The 13,726-nt window shown below is 40.2% G+C and overlaps 1 protein-coding gene across 1 annotated transcript; it reads left to right on the plus strand.

Annotated features, from left to right (window-relative positions):
* Positions 1 to 88: 88 nt before the first annotated feature.
* Positions 89 to 13,452, plus strand: hat1 (histone acetyltransferase 1). Its single transcript, XM_085765706.1, has 11 exons — positions 89 to 151; positions 1,253 to 1,324; positions 1,445 to 1,520; positions 3,142 to 3,262; positions 7,577 to 7,753; positions 7,922 to 8,043; positions 8,633 to 8,737; positions 9,115 to 9,221; positions 9,815 to 9,966; positions 10,828 to 10,944; positions 12,743 to 13,452. Exons 1-11 carry the CDS (start codon positions 145 to 147, stop codon positions 12,911 to 12,913), a joined length of 1,227 nt encoding a protein of 408 aa, XP_085621832.1. The 5' UTR covers positions 89 to 144; the 3' UTR covers positions 12,914 to 13,452.
* The last annotated feature ends 274 nt before the right edge of the window (positions 13,453 to 13,726 follow it).

Raw genomic sequence — 13,726 nt, forward strand, 5'->3', positions numbered from 1 at the left:
TGTTGTAATTGAACTACAGGAGCCACACTAGGAGAAAAAAAAAAAAAACTACATCCTGTTTCCACGGAAACAGAAGGACCCGGAAGTCGTTTCGATTCCGCGGGTCTTTTGGGACAACACAGCTCGGCACAACACAGTGCAGAAATGGCGGGTAAGTGGCTAAATGCTCTCATGCCTTCATCATCTTGCATTTAATTTAATGCGTTATCACCGACAAACGGAGGTTACTCCTGCTGCAAGCCCATCGGGGTTGTGAATCGGCTTGTGCTTTGTTGAAAACACAGCGAGCTAAGATAGCTAGCGTTACATTGCAAAGGCAGCAGCAGCAGCAGCAGCAGCGAGGGCCTGGCTGCTAACGACAGGAGCATGCTACCAGGCTGTCATGACAGAGAGTCTGTCTGTGTGTGTTTATGAAACGCTTTGACTCCAACTTGAATGCGTATTTTCAACGTGGAGATGCATACAGTGTTTCCATGTTAACGCGTTTTCACCCATGACTTGTTGTTAACTTACTATGTGCAGCACAGCTGACGTTACCTCATCTGATAGAAAACACTGACTGCCTCACACTGGAGGCTCCCTTGCTGTCCACGAGAGAATGGCAAACAGAATTAAAAGTATTTCCGTGTATTCCCCCGAAAAACTAACATTTATACTGTGAGGTTCACTTTATCAAAACACATCAGCATCCCCTCTGGATCCCTGGTGAGCAAAGATGGGGCTAATGCTACTATGGATGGAGAGGACATTAGTTTGAGACTATAAACATTGCATTTGGTCAGCTTGGGTTGTTCTCCTGCATTATTCATACAGTATAGCTACAATGATTGGTCAATAAATCAATTAAGCAACAGCTAGTTATTATTTACTATTTTATTACTTTAAATACATTTATTTATGTATTTTCCATCAAAAAGGTCAGCCATTAAATCAGATTATTTTTCTTTGTTTTACATAACTTTAAACTGGATATTGCATTTCAGATAAAAGCAAACTATATTACCTATCAATGTTTTCTGATAGTCTGCAGAACTGATTGAAAATTTGATCAGAAGAATAACTGATAACATACAGACGGGATGAAGTTTTGAATTAATTTTGTTTTAGCAAAGTCATCTCTACTGACAAGTTATAAGTGTGTTGATTGACCAATAGCTTTAGCAACTAGTCATTGCAGCTCTGCTCTCAGGATGAAATGGAGGGGGAAAAAATGGGTCTTTCAATTAATAATTATAAAAAACTGTTTCCTTAGGAGTGAATGCCATGGAGAAAAAACTGGCTGAATACAAGTGTGACACCAATGAAGCTATATGCTTGAAGCTTGGTATGTATGATGACCTGTGTGTGTATATACACACACACACACACACACACACACACACACACACAGTAGCATCATTTTTTTCTATTCAATTAAATGAACCTCATCTTCTTTTCATTTCAGTTCGCTTTCCAGAGGATGTTGAGGATGATGGCACCACATTCCACCCTGAGTACAGCCACCAATTATTCGGAGATGAGTGAGTATTTATTTAATTAATTATTTATGTATGTATGTATTTATGTATTTGGATACATTGCTTGTTATAATGACAAAAAATAGCATACTTAACATTGATACAAATATTGTATTCAGTCCCGTGAGCTGCTGGATGTTACCTGTGTAATTATCAGCCTTTTAGGAGCAATGTCACCTAGTGTCATTTGCCAAAGTTTGAATTGAAAGTTTCAAAAGTCTGACTGAAAAGAGTCATTTGGCACTGATCACACTTAAACTAACTTACATCAAGGATAGCCACACAAGGCTAACACCCTAACTAACTTCACCTCTGTATTTAGCGCTCATACAATAGTTTGATGTGTTCACTTCTATTGACTCAAACTTGAGCCTGTAAAGTGATGGCTCAAAAATAATTCTGATGTCATAGTAGTAGATAAACATTTCTGTAAACCTTATAAACCAGCAGATAAGCCCTCTACTTTTGTTAACCAGTGTTCTTATTATTGGTCAGAAACAGTGGGGGAGGAGTTTTTTTTAACGGTGCTGTTGTCACTGGAAGATTCAATATGTGTTGTCATTTCGCTGATCTGTTTATGCAGATTATGTTTTTGCATTAGAAAGCCTGGCTGTCGTCTATTATTTATTTTGATTTTGATAAGTTGTGTTATACTTTCCTATATGGCAGAGACTATTATGTTAGCTAGACACAGGGCACTCAGTACTAGTGGAATCAGTATGTTTCTTGTTTACAGACATTTTTAATCTAGTTGATAAATGAGTGTTGGCTATCTATCAGCGAGTAAAATGAGTATGTGATCCTCTGTATGGAGGCAGATGCTTCTGTTATTATTGCACTCAGGGTTTCCTTTCATTTCTCAGCCATATGTATGTTTCAGTCATGATTTATTTGTATGTTGTATTTTCATCTGAAGCCTCAATGGTAAATCTAACTTCATGCTTTACTTATGTAATACTTTCTCTCAGTCTGTCCTAATAGAGGACATGAAGTGAAGTTTGCAGCCAATACACAAGGGGCTTTTGCATGTGGACGTGAACAGTGGCCTAAAAGCTGAAGAGTCCCTTTATTGTCCTACTTTGGTACAGAAAAGAGATATTGCCATTGATCATGAGCGAGACTAACTTGTTGACAGTGACACCTGTGTCTGCATGTAGGCTTACAGCAGCGTGTCGTTGTGCTCTAAATTGCATTTCCAAATTAGTCAAAACTAGGATTGGTTATTTTTGCACTTGCTGCAATCAGCTCAAAAGGAACTCAGTAATTGGGGCATTAATTATTGCAGCAAGTGTAATTGCTAGTAAAGCTCAATCACAGAGTTGCATAATGATGATGAAATCTATTTTTCTATAAACTGCCAATGACGTGATGGTAAGAGACACAATGCAACAGGGTGAAATGGTCGGACCCTATAAACATTCATCATTCACCCGGGCGTATGTTCAATAAATGTAATTGTATAAGAATAATCAGATATTTGATTTGTGCCCTCTTAAAATGAATTCATTGTACACTGCACATGGCATGAAACAACTCTTCTACTGGTTTTTCCCCTGTCCTTGTTTTCAACAATGTGTGTAAATAAATAACAAAGACTTAATACATAATTTCACTTTGTGTGCAGTGAGGTGGCCTTCGGATACAAAGGTCTTCAGATACAGATCTTCTACACCTCTGGAAACCTGAGCACCCTCTTCAAAGTGAAATACACCTCAAAAGTTACCGAGACGTTTGATTGTGTGGAGGTAGGACATGCACTTCTTCATTCTTAATTAATTTAGAAGCTGTAGCACTGTTTAGTGCCACTAGTAGTGCTGTGGCAAGATCACTGCTCTCTGAGCTTGTGTTAGCCATTTTCTGGTGTTGTTGTGATAGCGATTGATAACTATGCTGTGCTGACTGTTAATTGTCATGAAATATGCCCTTAAATACGCACAAACCTCAGGGTGTTGTGAAAACACCCTGCCCCCTGCTGAAATGTTTCGTTATTTTCCAAAGGTTTTTCCATCATGCATGGAAGTGGGGGGATTTCAGAAAACAAGTATTGTCTAGTTGTGGTGCAATTTAAGAGATGCTGAATCACTAAATAATGAAACAGCTACTAAATGAGTGTTTGGGGCGATGGTTGTTCATCTTTAAAACAACCCTGATACAATCACCTCTCTGTGTGATGATTTCTAGTTACACAGACACAAGTCAAGTGAAGCACGGAGCGACTAAAAACCCAGATATTTTACTCAGGAGTTGGCTGTTGTGTGCAAACTAAAGCATAACAGTGGGTGAATGTTGGATTTTCCATCATCCGGTGACTGATAAACAGGAATGCAGTGGGAGGCTGATATTGCTCAATGTCTGCTGCATGTAGAAAGTAATTTGTTTGCTGCAAGCGTAACAGAAAATGAGGAATAACAATCAAGGAGAATACACAAGACAATTTCAATCTACTATGAGATCAATGATTAGTTGAAAGTTGAAAAATATATTGCTCAGCTTGAGTTTGCTGTCTGTTTATGGAAGAAGTAACTGAATGGGGTTATCATCATGGGGGCTATGGACTTTCTAAAGGGGCTACAAGTTGCCATGGCTGAGAGACACTGCATTAGACAGTTGTTGCCTGAGTTTTGCTAAGTGGAAGATGACGCTATGGTTTGAGACCTGAATTTAGCTTTTTGAATAGCATACTAAAAATATTAAATCGGGCATAATCCATGCACTACACATCGGCAGAAACACACCAACCCTTGACACCAGTATGGTATAATACAGCCCTGTGATAAAATCTTCCCTTTCTTCACAAAGGTTATTATGTTCAGCTTTTGTTGAAGCTGTTGTAAAGATGTTTCGCTTCATCTTAATGATCAGTTTGGAGCCTGCAGTTTGTGATGGTGTTGGATTGTATTACATTAAATGAGTGGTGTTTTTAATATTTTGCCCTAAGTATTATAATATCTACAGCCTGTAGGTCGCTGCACAGTGATTCTCCATTGAAAAATTGTATATATTGTCAGCAACATGAAGAAAACAAAAAGACTTTTGATGCATTTTGATATGTGGTTGAGAAAATGTTAGTTTTTGATGCCCAGAGTCACACATAATTTGTGTTTTTTGAAAACTAACAGCAGGTGATGGCAAAAGTGAAAATTGCAAGGATTTAGTTTTATTAGTCACACATGCTGAAAATCTGTAACAACACTTCAAAATGCAGAACAATAGATGCCCTTGTTAATCTGAAGTTTAGTGTATCAAACTGTAACTTTGATAGACAAATACTAGAAAGCTTTACTGAGTAGCTGCCAAGATTATTGTGAGACCGAGCGACTGCGATCAATTTTTTTTTTTTTTAAGTGGAGTAGATAGACCTCTTTTTGTGTTTGGTCTGTGGCAGTTCCTTTTTTTCTTCACCTACTGAAGTTACTCAGAGCCTCTCTGGGTGGTGACATTATTCCTGTAAGAAATCTCCAGTTTTGTTAGAGTAAATCCCATCCCAACATGGCCCCCCGTGTCCGTACACTAATCCTACTCCTCCCCGTCGGAAGACAAGGGTTTTAAGCAGTTTTGGACGTGGGGTCTAAACATGAGACATTGATTTTCAGAGTTTTGTGTGATTGAATCAGCAGGAGGAGTAATGTGACACAGTTGGACATCTTGTATATACATTTCCAGGAGGGAATTGTTGTTTGAGCTATTGACAATCAAAATCTTTGCAGGTGAATATCTCTAAACTGATTCTAAATAGGGGTTTTTCTTTTTTTTGTGACAGAAACACCCAGTTTATAATGATTCATTTATTAATTACTCAGTTACTTGATAATTAGTTTCAGTCTTTCTCTGAGAGAACCATTCCTTGGTATGTATACATTTCTGCCTTTTTAGTAATTGCCAGGACTAAGAATTTACATATGAACAGTGAGTGTTTGGACAAAAACAGACAGTAAAACGAAATACTGGTCCTGTTTTCTCCTTCAACGAGACCAGACGAAGGGACACTGGCAGCTTTGAATATTTCCTGAAGTCGTCAATGCAGCAAACGTGCAGAATGAGTACAAGAATTAGACAGCCAGGGCCCCTATTGAGGTCAGATGATTGAACTACGGGACATCTGTCCTGTCTGGAGACAGCAGGGGGGCCCAGACTGGACAATGTTGCCTTCAACTGGTGGCACTACTAGGAGCAATGGGGTAACCTATGAACCCAACAGGATTTGGTGTTTCTGCAGATGGTCTGAAACGCTCATGGTTCTTCTTTCACATAGTGGCGATGAGCATCACATCACTTTCATCTCTGGCAAGTCCAAAAAAAGAAAAAGGAAAAAAAAAACGGCAACCAATTCGGTGTTTTTAAAACGTAAAGAGGAGCCATTAGACTTTTAGGGAACATAGTTTGAAGCTGATATTCAAACTGAAACGTGATGGCTGGCTTCCTGTCTCTGTGTGCCACTACTTAGTGTTCAGCGTTGACCCCTGAGTGTTCACCTTGTTAAGGGTTTGAGTGCAGCTGGTGTAGAGGTAGAGAGTGAGGGGAGCAGCATAGTTCAGGCTGCATCTGAAGAGTGTTTGTCTCTGAGTGCATGTGGATGGTCGGGGTGCGGTGCAGCTGGTGACAGAAGAGAGCAGGAGACGAGAGGAGGCAAAGATGGAGTTTATGCAGCTGCCACGTTGGTACAAGACTCTCATCAAAAATCACCTTGTCGCCTTTAAATCAGCCAAAAAAACCACGCAGCGCTGGACTTCTCACAGAGAAATTCCTCATATTAGCACCAGACTCTTTGTGCACACGAGCTGGATGATGCAGCTAAATGTGTTGTATGTTGATGTGTGAAGATGCTCTTTGTTTAAAATGTAAGATCAGTACAGTAGAAAAAATTATAAACAGAAAATCTACTGTGACTCTTGAATGGCGTATGGTCTTCTTTGGAGTAGATTAAAGAGATTAAATAACAACACAACAAATTAGATAGTTTGTACTCCCTTTGTGCTTATTGTTAGAAATCAAAGACATTAACAAAATGCTCTAAAGGTAGATTGTTAAGTTATATTCATGCCAAACTAAGGCATCTATTCTGGAAGGCTGTGCAATTTAGTGTCTAGTATGTAGGAGAGTGCCCAGAATAAAGGGATTTGTTTGTCCATGGCCTTTTAAGTATGCTCCTTGTTCCTTAGAAATGTGGCTGAACAATTACAATGGTTAAGAGGCATTCAGCTGCAGGTGCATTACTTCCAGTTAGATATTAGCTGATGTCTGAAAGCGGGGAATTAGCAGTATGTTGTATTAGCCTTTTGTAGTGCATTTTGCTCAGACCTTCTTCATTTCCCAGTTTTCAATGCTGAGCAGCAAGGGTCTCTGTGCCGACATAATGGCCATCACACATGTAAATGGTGTGAAAGGGCTGCTTAGCAAAGTGTTCTCATGTCAATCCTTGTGGAAATGGATACAATGCAAACATTACAGCTGAACTAACCACACGTTGCACTGAGTAAAAAGTCCAAGGGTAGGGCCCCTTTGTCTCTGGGGCTCTTTGAAAACGCAGGGGCAAATTCATTTGATTGGGTTCACTTGGCAGGATTAGAGGAGAGGCCTCTATTATGGATGCCCAAAGGTTTGTTAAGTTGAGATCAATTCATAAGATTTTATTTCCCAGTGAGAAGCAGAGATGCGTTTATTGTGGCAACTTCATCACATATTCATGGCTTAACATAAGTAGTAAATGTACTGATTTAAGTGGTCTTTTCACTGGGGAGGGTGCTACCGTGGTCTCTGCTCAGCTGACAGTTTTAATTGCCTAATGGTTTTCCTTTCATTGGCACAAAACATGCATGCTCCCAGTTTTATCTTACAGGTTATTTTGCATTTTTGCTGACTTGTTCCTAATTTAAGAACACACATTTCTAGCAGCAAGAAATCTGTTTTACATATTTTATGTATATGTAAAAAAAAATATATATATATATATTGATATACATCGCTGGTAGCATTTATGTAGAAATATCTTTCAATCATAGACTAGATTGTCCTTTATCAACGTGATCCATTACTAAACTCATTCATGTTGTGTCATCCAGCCCGATGATGTCGAAGGGAAGATACGGGAGATCATTCCCGCTGGGTTCACCTGCAACACTGACGACTTCATCTCACTGCTGGAGAAGGAGGCCAATTTCAAGCCGTTCGGCACCCTGCTTCACACGTACACGGTCCACAACGAGGAGGCAGGAGAGCTCACGTACCAGATCCACAAGGTACCAAAGTGGCACACAGCCTCACCATAGCAATTCAGGAAGTCTTTTAGGTTTTATCTTCAGTTTAAAAAATAAAAAAAAACTGTTGTCGTTGGTCTTGAGATTAAAGGGGAATAGATTTAACTGGAAACCAATTAAACATTTCTCTTTTCCATTTTCCCCCCTCAGGCTGATATTACCTGTCCGGGATTCCAAGAGTACCACGAGCGCCTGCAGACCTTCCTCATGTGGTTCATTGAGACTGCCAGTTTCATCGATGCAGATGACGATCGTTGGGACTTCTTTCTTGTGTGAGTGCCCTTCTTAATTGACATCAACCCCCCCACCACCACCGCCGCCCCTCTTGCACCCACCCCTACACTAAAGCCTTTATTGTGTCATTGAAAGACAAAGCCCCCCTTTGAGGCGCTTGTGACCAATTACCAGGCCAGTTTGATTATATTTCCCCCGTAGGAGAATTGTTGATCAGGCAAGAGCTTCCTTTGTGCCAGAAGCCCTTTTCAGATTTTTCAGGGGCAAGAGCTGAATTGAATACTGTTGTCTTTTGAAACACTGAACAATGTCTTAACAGTAAAAAGAGCCTCTGCCAGTGTTTTCTTTACCCTGGCACCTATTAATACTGACAATTGGGAAAATGGACTGAAGTGATTTTGAGGAGCTCAGTCCCTCCTCCAACCCCTTCTCTTCCTCTAAGTTGTAGTACTCCAATTAAGTACATAATGTATTCAGGTTGTAGCAGGTGTACCAATCGGGGCCTGGCTGCTCTAACATGCTGACGTTGGGGGGCGAAGGGTGGGCACGAGAACAGAGGGGCTAAAATGGTCACTGGATGGGAGTGTGCCTGTAATTGACCTGTTTGCCTTTGTGTTTTATCTGCAGATTTGAAAAGTACAATAAAGATGGGGAGACTCTCTACGCAACTGTTGGTTACATGACAGTTTATAATTACTACGTGTACCCAGACAAAACCCGACCACGTGTAAGGTAATTGCTGGGGCAGCACGTGCCTTCCTATTCTTTTGTATGAAAAAGGAGTGGAAAATTATACATTTCTTTATCCTCTTCCCAAAGAGCCCAAATTACTGGCTTATATAGCCAACTATTCAACCAGTTTTTGTTTCATTACCAAACCAGGGTGATTTGTATGTGAAAACAACTTTATAGATAAGCTTTTGATGTGATTTGATTTGTTGCATTGATGGATCAGTATATTATTTCCTGCTTCCAATCCGACTTTCTGTTAATGCTCAGAATAACTACCGAGTTCCCTTAAATTTGTTTTTCTGAGTGAGTGGTGTTCAACAAACCTGTTTCCTCACTGGTTTCATGTTTGCATCTCTTTCTGCCCTTTAACTAAACAGCCAAATGTTGATCCTGCCTCCGTTTCAAGGAGAGGGTCACGGGGCTCAGCTTCTGGAGGCGGTTCACAGATTTTATTGCAGTCTGCCCAAAGTACAAGACATCACAGGTGAGCATATGATTAAAAAAAAAACATTTATTGTGTTAAAGAAGGCGTGGATAAACATTTAATCTAAAATCCTTGCGTCACCTATGAACAGATTGAATGATTTTTCTGTAAAGTTGGTGGATCCAGGGGGTGAGTTAATTTGCAGGGCTGGCTGGCGTGTATACCAGAATGTGCTGTGGCTCTATTGAAACTAGTTGGATCGAAGCAGTTGCCTTTCACAGAGACAGAGGATGAATACCAAAGAGGCATCCCAGCTCTTTTCCTTTCAGAGAGGAATCCTTTTCAAGAAAGAACTTTAAAATTTAGCAGCTGAATAGGCAGAAGGTTCACGGTTCGACTGGAGTGATATTTTGTTCACTGTTGTCTACAACAACTGCTCAACTAACTTCTCAAAAATGTTTTGAAAAGAAATAAAATGTTTTGTTGTTGTTGTTGTTGTTGTTGTTGTAGGTTTAAAAGTCTTTTCCCTGTCCCCAACACACACACGTTTACACTCTGACCGCAGTACTGACAATAACAACAGCACTACATTGTGTCATGTAGCACCGAGCAACACCGTAAACTAACTGTAATTGTATTTTGATTGTTTCCAGCTGAAGACCCCTCTGAGAACTATGTGAAGCTGAGAGACTACGTGTTGGTCAAACTCTGTCAAGGCCTCCCGTCCTTCGCTGTCGACAAGCTGCACCTCGGCTTCTCAGCGGACATGATCAAAGAGGCGCAAGACAAGCTGAAAATCAACAAGGTGCTGCACGAGGCTGAGTCTGATAATTGTTTCTCATGAATTAATCTGCTCTGAGTATGTCGGGAGGAGAAAAAAAAGCTGAAGGTGGCATCTTAATCTGTTTTTGTCTTGTTTGACCATCAGTCCAAAACCCCCAGAGCAGAGAAGCAACAGATCCCTACATATAACAAGTTGGAAGCAGCTAATCTGTAGCATTTTAGCTTGATAAATAAATTGTTAATAACTTTAATTAATTAATTGTTGTTGGTCACAGTCCCAGCATTTAGGCTTTAGAGCGTCACAGTGTGAATGGATGTAAAGGTAGCTGGCCTTCAGGGCTACAAAATGAAAATGTGGAGTTTTGACATATTTATAAGGCCTCTAACAGCTGGTATAGTTCACCATCTCACTCACTGTACTATATAATGCAGCCTTTTCATGTATTATGACACCTGCAACCCCAATCCAGACCAGATTCTTTCTTATTTTAAAACGGAGCATAGTTTTTCCTGATTTATGCACCTGTTTACTTTTACTCCAAGATTAATTCACCCCTTGTTATTTGGTAAAATAAGAACGTTGAGTTTTCCCGTGCGTCACAACTCTGTTTGCTACTTGTGCTTAATACTTGTAGAGTCTGTGTTGGGTCATTTAGCGCGGAATCTCTGACGTAAATGGACAAAGTGGTGACTTTTCTTCAGCAAAGTTTGCTCCTTTTGGCTTGGAGACACAGGCCTGATTTATTATATGTCCCAAATAGTTTGACTTCCTGTAAGTCATTTTGCTTGGGAAGCATGTTGCATTCTTTTGCATATTACATTGATAATGATTGCATGAAACATTGCATTTGAAGTATGTTTGTTTCCCCCCTTTCTTTCACAGAAGCATGCGAGGCGAGTGTACGAAATCCTACGTCTGAGAGCAACAGACATGAGTGACGAAGACAAAGCGAGAGAGTACCGTCTGGAGGTGAAGAAGAGGCTGTTTGGACCGTACAGGGTGAGATTTCAGTCGCCACAGCTTTGGTTTTGTACAGTTTGGGCCAGTGTGGAGAAGGATCTGAATTTCAACTTGTCTTGTACCTTTTGTATCGGCATAACATTCAGTGTCGGAAGCAAGACGGCTCAGGTGGAGCACACGTTTGATTGGCTTACAGCGCTGCATTGTCACTGTTTATTATGTTACCTTTATAAAACAGGAGAAAAAAATTGATCTTTAGTCCCATGAAAATGGATAGATTATTAGTGCCATATTGTCACAGCCACAATAGGGCGCACCAGGCAGCAGTGCTTTTGCTGCTGCTGGAGCTTTTTCCATTCAGGCACGAGTCATTAGTCAGGATTTGCATTTCTTTGAGAGAAATAATTTTCATGAAAGTGTGAAGAATTATTTCAAAAAGCTGCTACTATTCATAGTTCTGTAGCTTTTGCTACAGCAGAGCTTTTTGAACTTCATCAGAAAAACTGTGCAATTTTATCAAATTGCCTTGTGTTATTTTCCCATGTTTTTCTGGGCAAGTTTCCGAGATGTAGTGTAACTTAAGCCCGGTGAACAGAATATCATGAGCCTCTGTGGTTCAGTTCCACCAAGGTGGACAGTGAGAAATAGTATCTATATCTGTGTGCACCAGAATAAGACTCTTCATCCTGTTTGCTTGTGACATTTTATATTTTAGCAGCTCGCTGAGACTTTGCATGCCAGCCATTAGAGAATTTGCTGACAGCGGGGTAACCACATGTCTCAAAAAAGGCCGAATCTGACACGGAAAAGACCTGTGTGGTGAAGAGGGAAGTAGGAATTCTTTGGGAGAGTGGCAGGGAAAGATCTGGTGGCCAGATGCAGACCGGTTTTCCTTCCCCGAGGAGATTTAGCATGTAGTTAGTTGAATGGCAGAGGCCGCTGCTCTGTGAAAGTGAGAGAGATTATACATTTCTGCTCTTTCCCCCAATTCCCCACTGACCACGTCTGCATGCATATGCATGCAAACAGCAGACTGCATTGGACTGAATGTGAATGTGTACTTGTCTTTCCATGAGTGGAACTTCTAAGCTCTCTGGTTTGACCACAGAAGTTTATGCCAAACTGTAGGAAGTTAGCACTTAAGGTATATCAATTATAATGCATTCAGTTATTATTCATTGTCAACAAATAAGTTACTAATTTATTCAAAGGTCATTAATAGGTCATAAGTGTGTCAACTTCATTGGCTGGTCTAGACCCTCATCTTGGATACAGGATTTGTTTCGCCTTTTTCAATTTGCTCTTTCACTCATCATGAAGACTCCTTAATGGACTGGCCCATAACCAACGGTCTAGTGATACTAAGTGGTATCGCCTGTGTAGCCAAACCCACATCATGTAGCTTAATGTTGGTTGCTGTAGACCTTAAACGCATCACTGACTGGCAGATTCCTACATCACAATTTACATGGGCCCTGTAGTTTATTTTGAGTCAATCCCACATTCTTCTGCCGCCCAGAAGAGCATCAGATGTCTGTTAAAATCTTTTGAAAATCTATTTGCAACATTTATAAAAAACAGTGTCCAGTTTGTTTAATTTATTTTTTCCCACAACCACACCAATCTAATGAGGACATTTATTTTAATTACTATGGCGTTTCTTTCTTGTAGTGCATTTAGCATATACCCTTGATCAAATTTTGTAGACTGTCATTTGACCATTTTTGAAGTTATTGTTAATATTGTTAATTAGCTTACGGTGCTGCTGCGGGGGGTAAAAAGACTTTTAAGAACCTAAATGATAAAACCGTGTGTTGGTTTTCTTTATGTTGCGCAGAAAAATCAGAGGGAGCTGGCAAAGATGAGGAAGTGCCTGCGGCCGGAGGAGCTGGTGTCCCACATGGGTCAGATGGATACTCAGACGCAGCACGAGGAGCTGGAGAAGAGCTATCAGGTCGTGGTGGAGGACTACAGGAGGATCATTGAGAGGCTGGCCACGCAGGCCTGATCAGACTGGGAGACACTGCCGGCCCGGAGCCCACCCTCTCAACATACAGGTGTTCTTACCCTGTCTGTACAAAGCCCACATCATCACAGACTTTAGCTGCAACCGAGACGAAACTCTCCTGATTTGACAAAGTCACTGTTTTAATTCAAGAGTGTTACAAATGTATAGTAACTGGTGTAGCAGTGATAGGTTGCAACGGAAAATGCCTGTCTGTTTCCCAGCTGATGTTGATCCAGTAGAGGAGGAGAATAGTGCAGCTGGAGGGTGAGACTTCCTGTTTGTCTCGACGTGTTTAAATCACATTGTGTGAGATTAAATGACATGTAATATTTCACAGGTGATAGGAGGTCCACTACCACTGCAGAGAAACCCTGCTTCTTCTCCATCATAGACATTTTTTAAAGATCTTTTTGTCAGTTCCCAATGTGTTTTGAAGCACTTCATATTGAAAATTAAAAACTGGTTTTGTATATTGCTCAATTGGAGTGATTCTTATTGTAGAGAAGAAAATAAAACTGAGAAATTCTTGTTTTTTCACATTTAGGTTTTCATTCACTTTAATATTTTGAGATCATACCTTCTTCTAATTTGGACACAATACTGAAAATAATTCTGAGATTTTACAGAAAAGATGAGACACACAAACAAGGTCAACAGAAAAAAAACAGTAAAAAACAAAATCAGTGTTCACAGTTTTTGCACTTCATTCTTTGGGAAACACGAATGTTTGTACCACATAACATCCAACAATTGTTGAGATTTCTCAATAATCACAAAGATCAACCACCATGCCAGACATCAGATGATCACCAA

This window comes from Trachurus japonicus, chromosome 21, assembly GCF_045865225.1.
Source record: "Trachurus japonicus isolate A0001 chromosome 21, Traja_1.0".
Classification (NCBI taxonomy): Eukaryota; Metazoa; Chordata; class Actinopteri; order Carangiformes; family Carangidae; genus Trachurus; species Trachurus japonicus.